The following is a 13,291-nucleotide window of genomic DNA, read 5'->3' as shown; positions in this document are numbered from 1 at the left end:
ATTTTATTATTGTTGGCATTACAAAAATAAACATATTATGTTGTTTTTAGTACTTTGTGAACACTATAAATTAATATATTATTTATGAAACTATTTATGTATCGTTGTATTGAGCATAAATATACATTATATTTTTGTACTTTTATTTGTATCAGTGCTTTTAAAATTAAAAAATGTGCTTTTTGTTTAATACATGATAATTATGTGTAATGATTTAATATATGTATAATAATAAAAGAGAAACATAATTCAGTAACTATAAATAATATTTTCAAGTACTTAAATGATTATTGATCATGTTTTGAGATCAAAATTTAACGAAAAAGAGAAAAATGTTTAAATTTAATTATACATATATGTACAATTTATATTAAAATTCACCTTAAATATAAAGGTGTATATATTATTCTTACAGACTATAGTGATAATTATTAACATTTAACATCAAAATGGATTGAAAAAAATATAAGTTGAATGATATGTCAAAAAATTTATCAAAACTCTATTATCTAATCAGTTCATAATATAAATAGAAAAAAATCAATAAAAAAAAAAATAAAAATGAAAATGACAATATTATGCAGATATAAATAATATAAACTCAACATTGTCTTCACTTGACTAGCACACGTGTAGATTGAACGTCGTTTGGACGCGGGTATTATAATACATATACAATATACATATTATCATATCATAGGTGATCAAAGATAATATTATTGAACAGACACCGGACGTCCGACTCTCATTTCGCTCTCGGCGATCGCCATCCATTGATTGCGGCTCGTGTCGAACCACGTTAGCCCAAAGTTGTACTTGCCGTTGAGGTTGGCGTGCTGACACCGTGAATACCACCAGCCGCCCTCGTAGTTGGCCGCGCAGTTTGCAGCGCTGTCGTCTTGGTCGCGGTCCGCCGTGCTGAACCGGTGGCCGTTTTGGAATGACAGAGCGTCGGTGGCGTTGCCACGATAACCGGAAATGTTCAGCCGGTAACCGTCGGTGGCGTTCGATATCGCAAAGTTCGCGTAATCCGCCTGCCAATTGTTGCCGTATATGTCAGTGATCTGAACGCGCAGTGAAGACGTGTTGTCCGCCGTCAGTCGATGGATGGCGTCGTTGCCCAGCCAAAAATCGCCTGTAAATCGCAGTTTATATTATAGGACAATATATGTGTATATAATAGCGATACAGAAATAATGTATTTATGTTATTATTGAGTTCACGTCAAAATAGAAGAAATAATTATGTTATTAACTGATTGACATATAAGTACAATAGTCGGCGGTGGAGAGTTTTCTCTTAAACATTTTTACAGAGTAAGCTTAGCTTTACCTGAATAACATTATTACATAAAATTTCATTAATTTCTATACTTTGTTTAAAAACAGATATTTATATAAACCATCTACTCTGCTATGTATCATACTAAATAGGAAACCATACAGTGAAAAACGATGGTGAGGGCTTATGACGACAAATTTTTTTTGTAAAGTAAAATAGATATAAATTATTTCTAATTACTATTGTAAATTAGATATACCTAAATAGTTTAAATATTAGAAATTAGAATAGATTATTTTTTTCGAATAAACAGTTATAAATTTTAATTCTATATTATTATGTGAGTTCATGTACTGTTGTTGAGTATGGTGCAATAAATGGATGAGGATAGTTTATTTTTTAGTACCGAATCGCTTATACCGTTGACTGTGGGCCACGCCACTGAATTATAGGTAACGTTTAAAGAAAAGATCCATGTCATGTCTATTATAGGTACCTAACTATAATTTTAACTATTTTCTATTTAAACGCAGGATGTAAGCATGAGTGATGTGCCACTAAAACAGTGAACACCCAATTACGTAAAAGGGATGAGTGAATACAAAATTATTTTAAATAAGATATAGTGCTCTTTTAACATATTCTTTTTGTTTTTGTTTGTATAAATTGAGAACGGCTAGTAGGTATGTTACCTACATACTAGCTGTCTTCAATTTACCTATAGGTTTATATAAACCATTTAAACATTTGTGTATGATAAAAGTGAACTAATTTTATATTTTTAGTTTATAAAAAAAAAAACTAAGGTATAGGTACTAAAAATAATTGCGTATTCATTTGGTTGTTTTTTTAATTAAAAAGTTTGACATATAAACGTTAATTTTATTCTGACTTCACGATTTACTCTGTACTCATACATAATACCTAACCATAACCCACATAATACCCATATTTAATATATTAAAATATTATAGGTAAGCGGCTAAATTGTAATAATAGGTACCTATGTTAGGAATTTCTGTAACAATACATTTTAAACTGCGCATTAGTATACCTATTCAGTAAATCCTTGAAAAATACCGTTATCTGTAGGTATTCTTTATTATCTGGTTTTTGAAAGGGTTATAGTAATGTTTTGGTTTTGTGGATCTGTGGGGTGTCAGCTATAAAAATTATTCACGAATAAATACATTTTGAACATTGTGCTTGACCTTGTAAAACCTAAGGGAGTTATGTTCCTACGTGATGTATACATTTAAATGGTCTCAGTTATCGGAACATTTTTTTCAATCAATTCAGATGTATAGATAATTTAAACATTATTTAACACCTAGACGAAGTTATACGCATTACTTTTATTTAGAAATGAATTCAAATATTACTCAGTACAAGTATTTTGATATATTTACTTACCATATAAGTTTCCAAATCCTTTGGCATACTCGTTCCAATTGTTATTGAATTTAAGACGATCATTGGTCCTTTTTTGAACCGCGATCCAAGACATACCATCTGATATATCGCATTGAACAAACAAGGGGTTTTTTCCATCAGGTGCTATTACGTACGTTCCGGGTGATTTAATTTTAGAACAATCTATAACACATTTAATTATATATTTCAATTTAATAACTACTGAGTAAACCAATAGGCTATATTTTTAAATTGGTAAATAGGTATTTTTTTTTAAATGTATACGTTATGCATAAAATAAACTTTACTTTCTGTAAAATGTATATAGATAGGTACTAGGTACTGTATTTTATTATACCTATATATCTAAATTGGCTAAATTACTATATTAGGTAGGTAACTATATAAAACTTTTAATGATAAAAATAACATCCATATTTTATGTTCTTACTTCTTATAATATTATATCTATCTAAAATTAATATTAATTAATGTAAAGATGGATAAACAAAATAATGTGTTATATTTTTACGATGTAAATATTTTTATAAAATCTCAAATGTTTACTAAAACAACTTATTTTAAATATAAAATATAGAAACCTTTATGAAACGTGGTATAGATATACATTATTTCTGCGTTTATTAAAAAATCAAAATATTCATGTAAGAATATAAATCAGACATTTCGTGGAAGTGTACGAAAAACAAAAAATTATATAATACCTAAAATATAATATATATATAACACATAGCATGTACCTACTATGTAGGCATATATTTAGCTACAAGACATAAATAATATTTTATGTATTATATTTGGATATTCCTTAAACGTGTAACTCAAGTTAATAGTTATACATTTATGGAAATACTGACTAGATAATTAAGTAAATTTTATAATTTTTATTCAGATGAAGGTACACATATAATGGAATAATGGATGTACTTTTAGTCATACCAGTAGCTATACCCAGTAATTAGTTAATAGTATTATACCTATGTGGCTACGTGTTCTTATTTTACTACATGACGCGCATATATAAACATGGAAAACGGAAACAATGCAATAGTAACCGGATGAATATGAATAAAAAAAAACCACCTGCAGTCATATTCGATATGGTTAACCGATCAAAATAATTAACTAGTAAATACTTCTATATTGCTGCAGGGTAACACAAGCAACCCTATTTATAGTTTACGCTTCAAGAATTTTTCAACGGACTTTTTCGATTTCAACTCCAGTTCAAATAACTTTACATGTGTCTTCTATCATAACCCTTTTATAATATGTTATATATAAAATATAACATGCAAAACATTTAAACATAAGTGTATAGTATACATATAGCAATAAAGGAACGCGTATTATTCTAACTTCTAGGTAAAAATATATCTACAGTTTTATTTAATTCGAAGAGTGTATTTTGTTTTATGATTGTACTGCAGGTGGTGGATGTAAGAATGTTAAGATGTAATATACATATACAACATAAACTATATTATATACTACGCTTGTGTTTAACATTTTTACCATTTTATACCCTTGTGATATTTTATACATCTATTATTGTAGATGAATAAAACATTTTTTTTTTCTAAATAAATTAAAGTGAAAATAATTGCACATATTTAAATGCTAATAATACGATATTTATAATTATACACGCACTGACAAATGTGGGATAGTTCTCACATACCTTTGGGAAGTCCGTCGACAATTCTTTCAAATGAATTTTGCAATGTGGCCAATTCGTCGATTACATATGTGCATTCCGTGCAATTTTCTTTCATTATCTAAAAATGAAAACAATTGTTCTATTAGATTGAAATCAATTTTATAAATATTTTCATACACAAGCAATATAAAATATGCAAAACTATGTTAATTAGCTATTAGCGATGGTAACGACGAAACGTTAATCCTAAGCGACCTAAGCACATAAATAGTTTTAAACAAATTAATGGTTATTGATATTAATAATATATTACGATATAGAATAATAATAAATTAATAAATAATAACTGACAAACTGTATAGCTGAGTAAATATTTAAAAAATACGTTTTTTACTAATCACTTTTTTAACTAAAAACGATTTTACTTTTCCAGATTTTAAAATACCTAATAAATTATAATAGGTACGATAGGTAGATCATAATTTATTTAGGTAACATCGTCAACTATTATTTTACATGAAAAAAAATGTTTTGTTTTCTTATGGCATTTTTTAAGTATTACAAAAAAACCAGATTTTGAATAATTGTATTAATGAACAAAAAATAGAGGCATGCCTGGTCAATCATGTTGCATAAATCTTTCTACACAGCATGGGGGTAAGAAACTCTTTATACTCTTATTTGGCGAAAAAATGTATAATCATGAATCATGATAATATCACAACGAGCGTACAACTATTTTACTTGTCTATCGTACGCTCGATTTAGTCGTATACAAATATTAAAAATGTACATTTTTTTTAACTTTTTGTTTTAACTGGTTTTTTCCTAATAATATTCTCGAGATAATAATTTAAAAAAAAACCGAATTTTGGCGGAATGCGTATTATATATATATGTCACTCGAGTGCTCGCAACTTCCGTTTTATTGAATTTTCGACCATGCATATTGTACTAACATTTGTACGTTTATTTCATTGTTTTAATTTTGAACGTTCCAAAAATACGGCTGTAGTAATGGTTGTCCTGTTCGAATATTATTGTGCAACCTTATTTTTTTATCATTCAAGTACGTGCATATTATAATAACGTTCATAATTCACTATACATGTTATTTATTATAGGCGCACTATTTAATACGTGCGTGCGTACTTTACAATGAGTGTATTACAAGGAGCCGGTTCGTCCGACATATGGAATTGGGCAGGTGTGAGTAGCACCTGACCACCGCCACGCCGCCGCCGACTGTGACCTCGTGCTCATGTTGGGACGAGACGAATATTATGGTAAAAACACTAACCACCTGCCGCCGCCGGGTAGCGTGTGCGTCGCTCCGGGGGCCCCTATACATTATTATCATCCGTGTTACAATAATATTATAGCGATCTATGAAACCACCGCAAATGACGATGGACCAGTTTTTTGTTGACCAGCATGTAAATTCAGCGAATTGCGTACGGGTGCAAACGTCGACATAATATTATAATTCATAAACATAATATATGGGCAAACAATGCCGCAACTTTTAAGAAATTATTTTTTTTTTTTTAAAAATGAAAACTGTAAGATATACTGAAAAATAAAAAAAATAAAAAATAACTGCTCAATATACTGTAGCGATTTTAGGGTATATTATAGGTACATTTTTTCCCCAGTTTTTAATCGACGACGTCGCGGGAACAGCTTTCGTATTACTTACTATAGTCTACTACTATTATAGTATAAGTATACAATATACATCTACCATAACAATATAACGTCTATCATTGCAAGGCCTGCTGTTAATTAATTGTAAGTGGTTGTGGGTATATACTATATAGCCACGGTGAAGCCGATAAAAGAATAAACGCCGATATATTATTCACAATAAGTAATAATTGTCACATGCAGTATATATGTACTTACATGATGGGCGGTGACCGTTTTCCCGGTTTGTTTTTCATTGTCATGCTTGGTCATTTTTCTTTGTATTGCCGACATCCCTTCACCCAGGGCCTTTGTGGTTAACATTTGGTTGTTCTGAAAACATAATCATTGCGAATTTAGAATAAACTCGATGATAGCAATCAGCACACATGTACAATGTACATATAAAGCGCGTGATAAGGTTCAGTGTTAATTCATTAGTATTGTAAAAGTTTGAAATATTTTTTATTAGTTAGACTTTATTCTGAATCTTGAATAATTCTTATAAACATAATCTAAGCAATAATATATTAAATTTATTTCTATTAGTTTGTTTATATAAGTTTTATTCTTTAGTTAATCATAAATTAAAAAAATATGTGTGAACATAAAAATATGCTTTTGGGAATTTTGCGATATATTATAATAATACGATGTACATATTGTATGTAACAAATAGTATTATACTATACTGCCTGACTCACCTGGTCTTCCTTAATGATGGCCACTGACGCGTTTATCCGAGCCACGGTGAATTCGATTTTCGATATTTCCTTGCGGACTTCTGGTAGACACGAGTCCACCCGATCGTCGAGGTTTTCCACGCTCTCCAGCAGCTCCAGCAAAGATCCGTGAAGTCGGTCCTGCGTGGCTTCCTGGCGCGTGGCATTAAATGCCAACGCTTCTTTGGTGGCGTTAAGATCGGCTTCCAGCCGGGATAGCCGATTTTCCCGTTCCACAGCAGTGCTCTCTCTGTACAGCACGCCCTTCATGCGTTTCTCTAGACGGGCCATCCGGTGAGCCAGGTACTTGCGTGACAACTCCAGCTGCTCCAGTTCCTGTGCTTCCCGATCCGTCACCACAGTGGTGATGACGTTCGACCTTAGACGCTCAACGTCATTGTTATTGTCGTTAGCGTCAAACGCCACTCGCTGCATTCGAAAAAATAACAGACACCGGTATTATATACGTGTATACACTTACTGCATAATACATGTAATTAAAAATTGTAAGCTGCGGTGTTTGAGTGTCGAGTAAGTTGGTAAGAATAATTACTTAATAAAAAAACACCTTGATCAGTTTTATCATAAAGTGATTTTTTGTATTTAATATATACCTATTAAACACAGTTACTTTGTATAACTTTAAAAGAGTTAGAGAATATGAGAAATATAATTATATACAGTAGAATCCGCTTATTTGGGACACCACATAAAGGGGACAACCGCTTAATAGGGACAGATTGCGTAGTCCCGAACGAATGTATCAGTTTATTAATTATTCGGTTAATCGGGACAGTCGGATAATGTGGACAAATAGGTCACCGCCTAATGTGCCTCAATTAAGCGGATTCTACTGTATTGAAATAAGTGTTATTTTTATTCAATCGTGAATATTAATAATAATTTCTATAACATAAATATATCAGTATTTTGTGTGAACACTATGTACAAATATATACATTTTTAATTTTAATTAAGATTGGTAAACATATAGTATTTTACTGAATAATATAATTTTATTGTACGTAAGTACCTTTAAAATTTGTTAACCAACGTTATACCTTATAAATAATAATTTATTATAGAATTATTTTAGTAAAAAATTGACCCAATCGCCAAAATGCGTAAATTATGTTACGTTATACCTACTACCCAAAATTACAGAAACAAAAATAAAAGAAACGAGAAATACATAGTTTTCATTTTAGGTTTATATATATATATATAAACTCTAATGTATAAATGCTATATGTAAGTAATAAGTATATAAACACTCACTTTATAGACATTGTTGTACGCTGTTTGTACGTCATTTTCGTTGTTTTTCTGAAAAACGAATACAATAATAATTATAAACGTGACTCTATGTTTTTTCTTGTTGCTGCGCTCGCTTTTTGTATATAATATTATATTAGGTAGACAGGTACGCAGTTAGACAGTATATGCGCTTGTTTTGATCCTTACCATTAAATAAAAAAAAAAAAAAAATCACCGAAAACGCCATTTGGTCAATGCGGGAGCAGATATACTCTGTCTGGCGGCAGACGTGCACCCACGTTAGCCATATGCTTTGATAGTAATTATTATTATCTCTAAGATACAATTGGTTCCTTTTTTGCTGTATTTGTTGTTGTTATATTTTTATTAAATACATCTCGATGTATTCTAACGTTTGAAATTGCAGTTGCTATTTGCGTATAAAGTGTTAATGTTTTATTTTTGTATTTAATTTCAAAGAGCATGAATACATGATGCTAGTGTAATACGTGCATATAGCATATTATAGAGATTTTAATAGGTATTGGTGTTATGAATTTATAATAATAATATTTATGAACTGCCTGCAGTTGTCTTAAATTATTCTTAAAAAACAAAATGGTTTATCTTCCAATAATTTTACATTAGAGATTTTAATATATATATATATATTTTATTATTTATACCTAAGTGGCTACGTAAACGAAATCAACTCATTTCTACTTGATTGTTTCCTATAATATATATAAATATAAAAAATAATTAATAATTTTACTCACTTTATCGATTACGTTTTTATGATTAGCCATGGTGTTGATCTTTTTCTCCAATTCGGAATGTTTAATCGATATTTCTTCGACATTCTTCCTAACTGACAGTAATTCTCCTTGCATTGTTTGCAAGTCTTTTCGGTCGGAATCCAAGTCATTTCTTAGTGCTTGCAGATCGTTTTGTATGGCTACAGTCTTGTGAATCTGTGCCGTTTCATTGATGGCTGACCACACCGCTTGCATTTCTGATCTCAAACCACCTATCACTTCCTTTAGCCAGCCTACGGCCACTTTATCGCGGATCCCGTCGTTGCCAGAATGAGCCATTCTCGAATGTTCATCCCTAATACAAAGACAATCACATTATGTATGATATACAATTTTAATTTAATATTATTTATTATATTAAGTTTTAACGGTCATAATATTATCAATTATCCGTATAGAAATGTATAATATTAAAATAAGAAGTTGTGTTACGAAATTGTTAAAATTGTTTTTTTTTTAACGTAATGGTCGTAATTATACTGCGAAAAGCCTATGAATATATTACATTAATTTTAATCATCGAGAATAATATTATTATGAATTTATGTATATTTATTTTAACTGAGCATAACCTCAAAACGAGTGTTATACTTTGTGTAACTAGTTTAACAATTAAAAATAAACACGCGTAATGTGTGAACATCCGCATATACGATGTATAATTTTACTCCTTATTTCATTTTTCATTCTATGTAAATATCCAAAATATTATGTTAAATATATGTAAAAAACAATAGTCTAAATAAATAACTCTCATATTTAACAAGAAATGTTGTAACTTGTAAACAATACAGTAATTAATTTATTTGATTACATGACATCTAGTTGAAAAATGATATATTATTAACAATTACAACTTAAACTAAATATTTGTCAAGTAACTAATAAATACCTGCTTATTATTTTATCTTTTTGAATCGTAATTCCTAGGCCTATACCGACTGTACTTTAAGGTAATTCTACAAGGATATTAATAAATAAGGATAGTAGGTGTATTCATTTAAATGCGTATTACTTTGTTTGAATTTGCTAAAATATAATGTGTCTAAACACATTAAATTACTAATTGTCATACTAGGTACTAAGTATTTATATTTATTATGCGTAATAATGTTGATAGTGATTACTGATCATTACGTATTCATACATATTATTCTCAATAAATAATTATTTAGCCGTTCTGTAAATTATTGGTTAACAATTTAATAATATGATATAATATAATAAATGTAAGTTGTAATTTCAAGACTATATATAAATTTAAATCTCGTAATAATCAGACGACATTCAAATACAGATAAACAATATTGGATAGATATTACATTTAGATATTTAAAACCATAACAGTAATGTGTACGTATTGGTGGATATATGATGATCAAATTCTATTTATTTAATAAATCATTATGATCAACTACTTCAGTATGATTAGTATAGTTGGTTGATACTTGATAATAATATACAAAGTTATTTTTAAGAAATGATTTTAATATATGTCATACAAATTTAGTTATAATACCTATATTTGTTATTCTAATTTCTAGTATTAAATTGTATTTAAACCTCTTATATACTAGAAAGTAGAAACCAATACTACATGTAATAAATTATGGATGTTACATTATATAACTAAAGTATTTGCGAATTTACTATGTCTGTAGCTGACAATACAAATTTAGAGTTTATAAAATCGTTGAATAATTTAATTCAATTTTTGGAATTTAAACCTAATAGTAGGAACGTAGGATATCATTTGAAATAAATATATAATATTGTGAAATTGTATTTGCAGGTGAAACTTATATCATTATAATTTTTCAATTTTTTAACTCTGATAGTTGATACATCCAAAACAGAGAGATTGCCATATGCGTAATATCTTAATTTTCAAAACCAACTAAACAAAACACTATTTGACACATTGTAAATAACTCGTTGCGTTTGCCAGTTAGTTGTTTCTAAAAATAATATGACTCCAGGCACGTGGAATTGTGTAACGATTTTAACGTTTTAGTTTAACATTTAATCCACACTATTATTTGGTTCTATAAACTCGTATTTTACCGGGACTGTCTTCAAGATCACTGCAATTTGTGTTTTGAAATTAATAAAGGTAATTAGTATTTTTATTGCTTTTTAAGGTGTTTTAATTTTTATTTGAATTTATAATAACTTTTCAATATTAATTTTAAAATCTAAATGGTTTAAAATATTTTAAAATTAATTTTATATGATTATATTATGTTGTATGAAAGTTTTATTTTATTATTCTACGTATAGTACTACTGTTTAATAAAAAAAAATAAACAGAAATTTAATTTATTTTTATGAAATTGTCCATATTGATCAGTATCAAAACACTCAAGTTTTTTGTTACAGATATGGCAATTATTTTTTTTGTTACGTAAACCTTTAGAGTAAAAATTTTAGTCAATATTTTGATGGAATTAATAAATATAGATTAAATATATATTTATATGGTTATTCATAAAAGACTTGTTACTTTATAAAATTATAAACTATATTCAAAAATAAAAATTGTACAACATCCATACGCTTATAATTTTCATGGAAGCATGCAATTAAGTACTAAATTAATTTTAAAAAAAAATGTAATACCTGGTTGTATAAAAAATGATTATAAAAATTAAAAAAAATTAATAAAAAGCTAATAATGGTTCCTTAAACATGATATCTTAGAACACCATGATTAGACTATTACATTTTAGTGAACCGTTAAATTAATAAATATTTGATGTTATTTGTCATGAGTGAATTAAAGTATTTTAATGACTTTGCTACCTGCTTTTAATGCAGGTACTATATTACTAAATATATAATTATTAATTTTATATTTTTTTTGTGTGTAAACCATAATATTATTAAATTATTAAGTAAATAGTATATAGTTCCGTATTCTGTAATTACGTATTTAATATATATATTTTTGTAATAGTATTTAATTAGGGCAATGTTATCTATTCCATAGTTATGATTTACATAGATAAATTGTGTTATGAACTCAGCTTATGGTTACCTACTTTAATGTACGTTAAAATTTATTTTAAGATTTAAAAATTGTGTGATCTTGTTTAACTTTTCAATTTATAATTGAATTGAAAAAGTAATTTTTAATAGGCAAAGACTAAATAATATTCATTAATATAATATATATTATTATACGGTGATAAATTTTAATATTAGGTATACCTTTCAAATAGATGGTTTATCACTAAAATAGTAGATGTATTATACATTATATCGACTAATATTATAGATATTTGAGAATTATTTGGTAACGGTTTCAAAACATAATATTATATATTCACCTGATTAATTGAATTTCTTCTTTCAACGCATCGAGGTCTGTGCTTCCTTTCAGAGATTCGTAAAGTGATTTTTCTAACTGCTGGTAATCCTGTTGTCTTTTTTCCATCAGCAAGTTCAGTTGATTTTTTATCGTCCTCAAGTCGTCTGTATCGAGGTCCGCCTGAGCCTCGACGGGACCCGTAAACATACACATAGCAACAGTTATTATCAAGAACAGAAACATGATTGTAGTCTTGCTTGAACACTTCATTTCAAACTGAACACGGTTAACTAGTCGGTTCAGGCATCAGGCCTGTCCCTGTACCCCGGCCAGGAGCAGATGGTGCATGGCTCGTGTTCAGTTTGCGCATGCGTACATCGAATCCGGTTTTTTCACTTTAACGTGTTTTTATACACTGTAATATAACATTGCAGAAACAGGAGTGCGGTAAAAACGAAATTTATGTTAGAAAAAAATTAAAAGGATTGTTATTAAAGTGGTTATTTATTCGGACACTCTATTATATCAACGTTTGATCGATAAAAAATCCAGTTATGCAGGTGTTCAACAAGCTTAGGCACGTGGATCAGTTGATTCTCTGAATTAAATATGTATCGGAGTTGCTCGCTAATTATTAATCATCGGATACTGCAGGAGTTAAATGTACTCTTAAACGTATTGCTAATGCACGTCGTGTTCGAATTATTTAATTTTTATTGGCAGGTACTTATTTTATAGTTCTATATAATAAAGTGAAACTATATAAGAATAATAAGATGCATTATGTATAGAATTCATTGATGAGTTCAGTACCTAGCTTATTACTCATTTTACTTCCGTAGGCAGGTATAGTTCTTTGTTTTTCATTGAAATACAACTGTTTGAAGCGTATAGGTATTGTTTCATAAACTGTAATATATGTACTGTCTTGAATAGTTATATACAGATCATTTAGTCGTTACAATTATTGATCTCTTGTCGATAGAGTATAAGCTGTTATAAGTAATGTATACACTATACACATCGTTATTCAATTCGATTTATTAGACATTAAGCTCAACGACCATTCCATTATTATATTATAAATGTCTCATCTATAAAAACTTAATATAGACATTATAGT

The 13,291-nt window shown here is 28.7% G+C and overlaps 1 protein-coding gene across 1 annotated transcript; it reads right to left on the bottom strand.

Annotated features, from left to right (window-relative positions):
• Window positions 1-489: 489 nt before the first annotated feature.
• LOC113551584 (protein scabrous-like) lies at window positions 490-12,538 on the bottom strand. Its single transcript, XM_026953904.1, is given in 9 exon segments — window positions 490-1,135; window positions 2,695-2,877; window positions 4,397-4,493; window positions 6,281-6,394; window positions 6,766-7,212; window positions 8,062-8,109; window positions 8,820-9,153; window positions 12,188-12,477; window positions 12,479-12,538. Coding segments are annotated over 9 exon segments (1,992 nt in total). The 3' UTR covers window positions 490-716.
• Window positions 12,539-13,291: the final 753 nt, after the last annotated feature.

The sequence above is a fragment of the Rhopalosiphum maidis genome, chromosome 2 (assembly GCF_003676215.2).
Source record: "Rhopalosiphum maidis isolate BTI-1 chromosome 2, ASM367621v3, whole genome shotgun sequence".
Taxonomy (NCBI): Eukaryota; Metazoa; Arthropoda; class Insecta; order Hemiptera; family Aphididae; genus Rhopalosiphum; species Rhopalosiphum maidis.
Note: the sequence above shows the minus strand (reverse complement) of the source record. Positions and strands in the feature narration are given on the sequence as shown.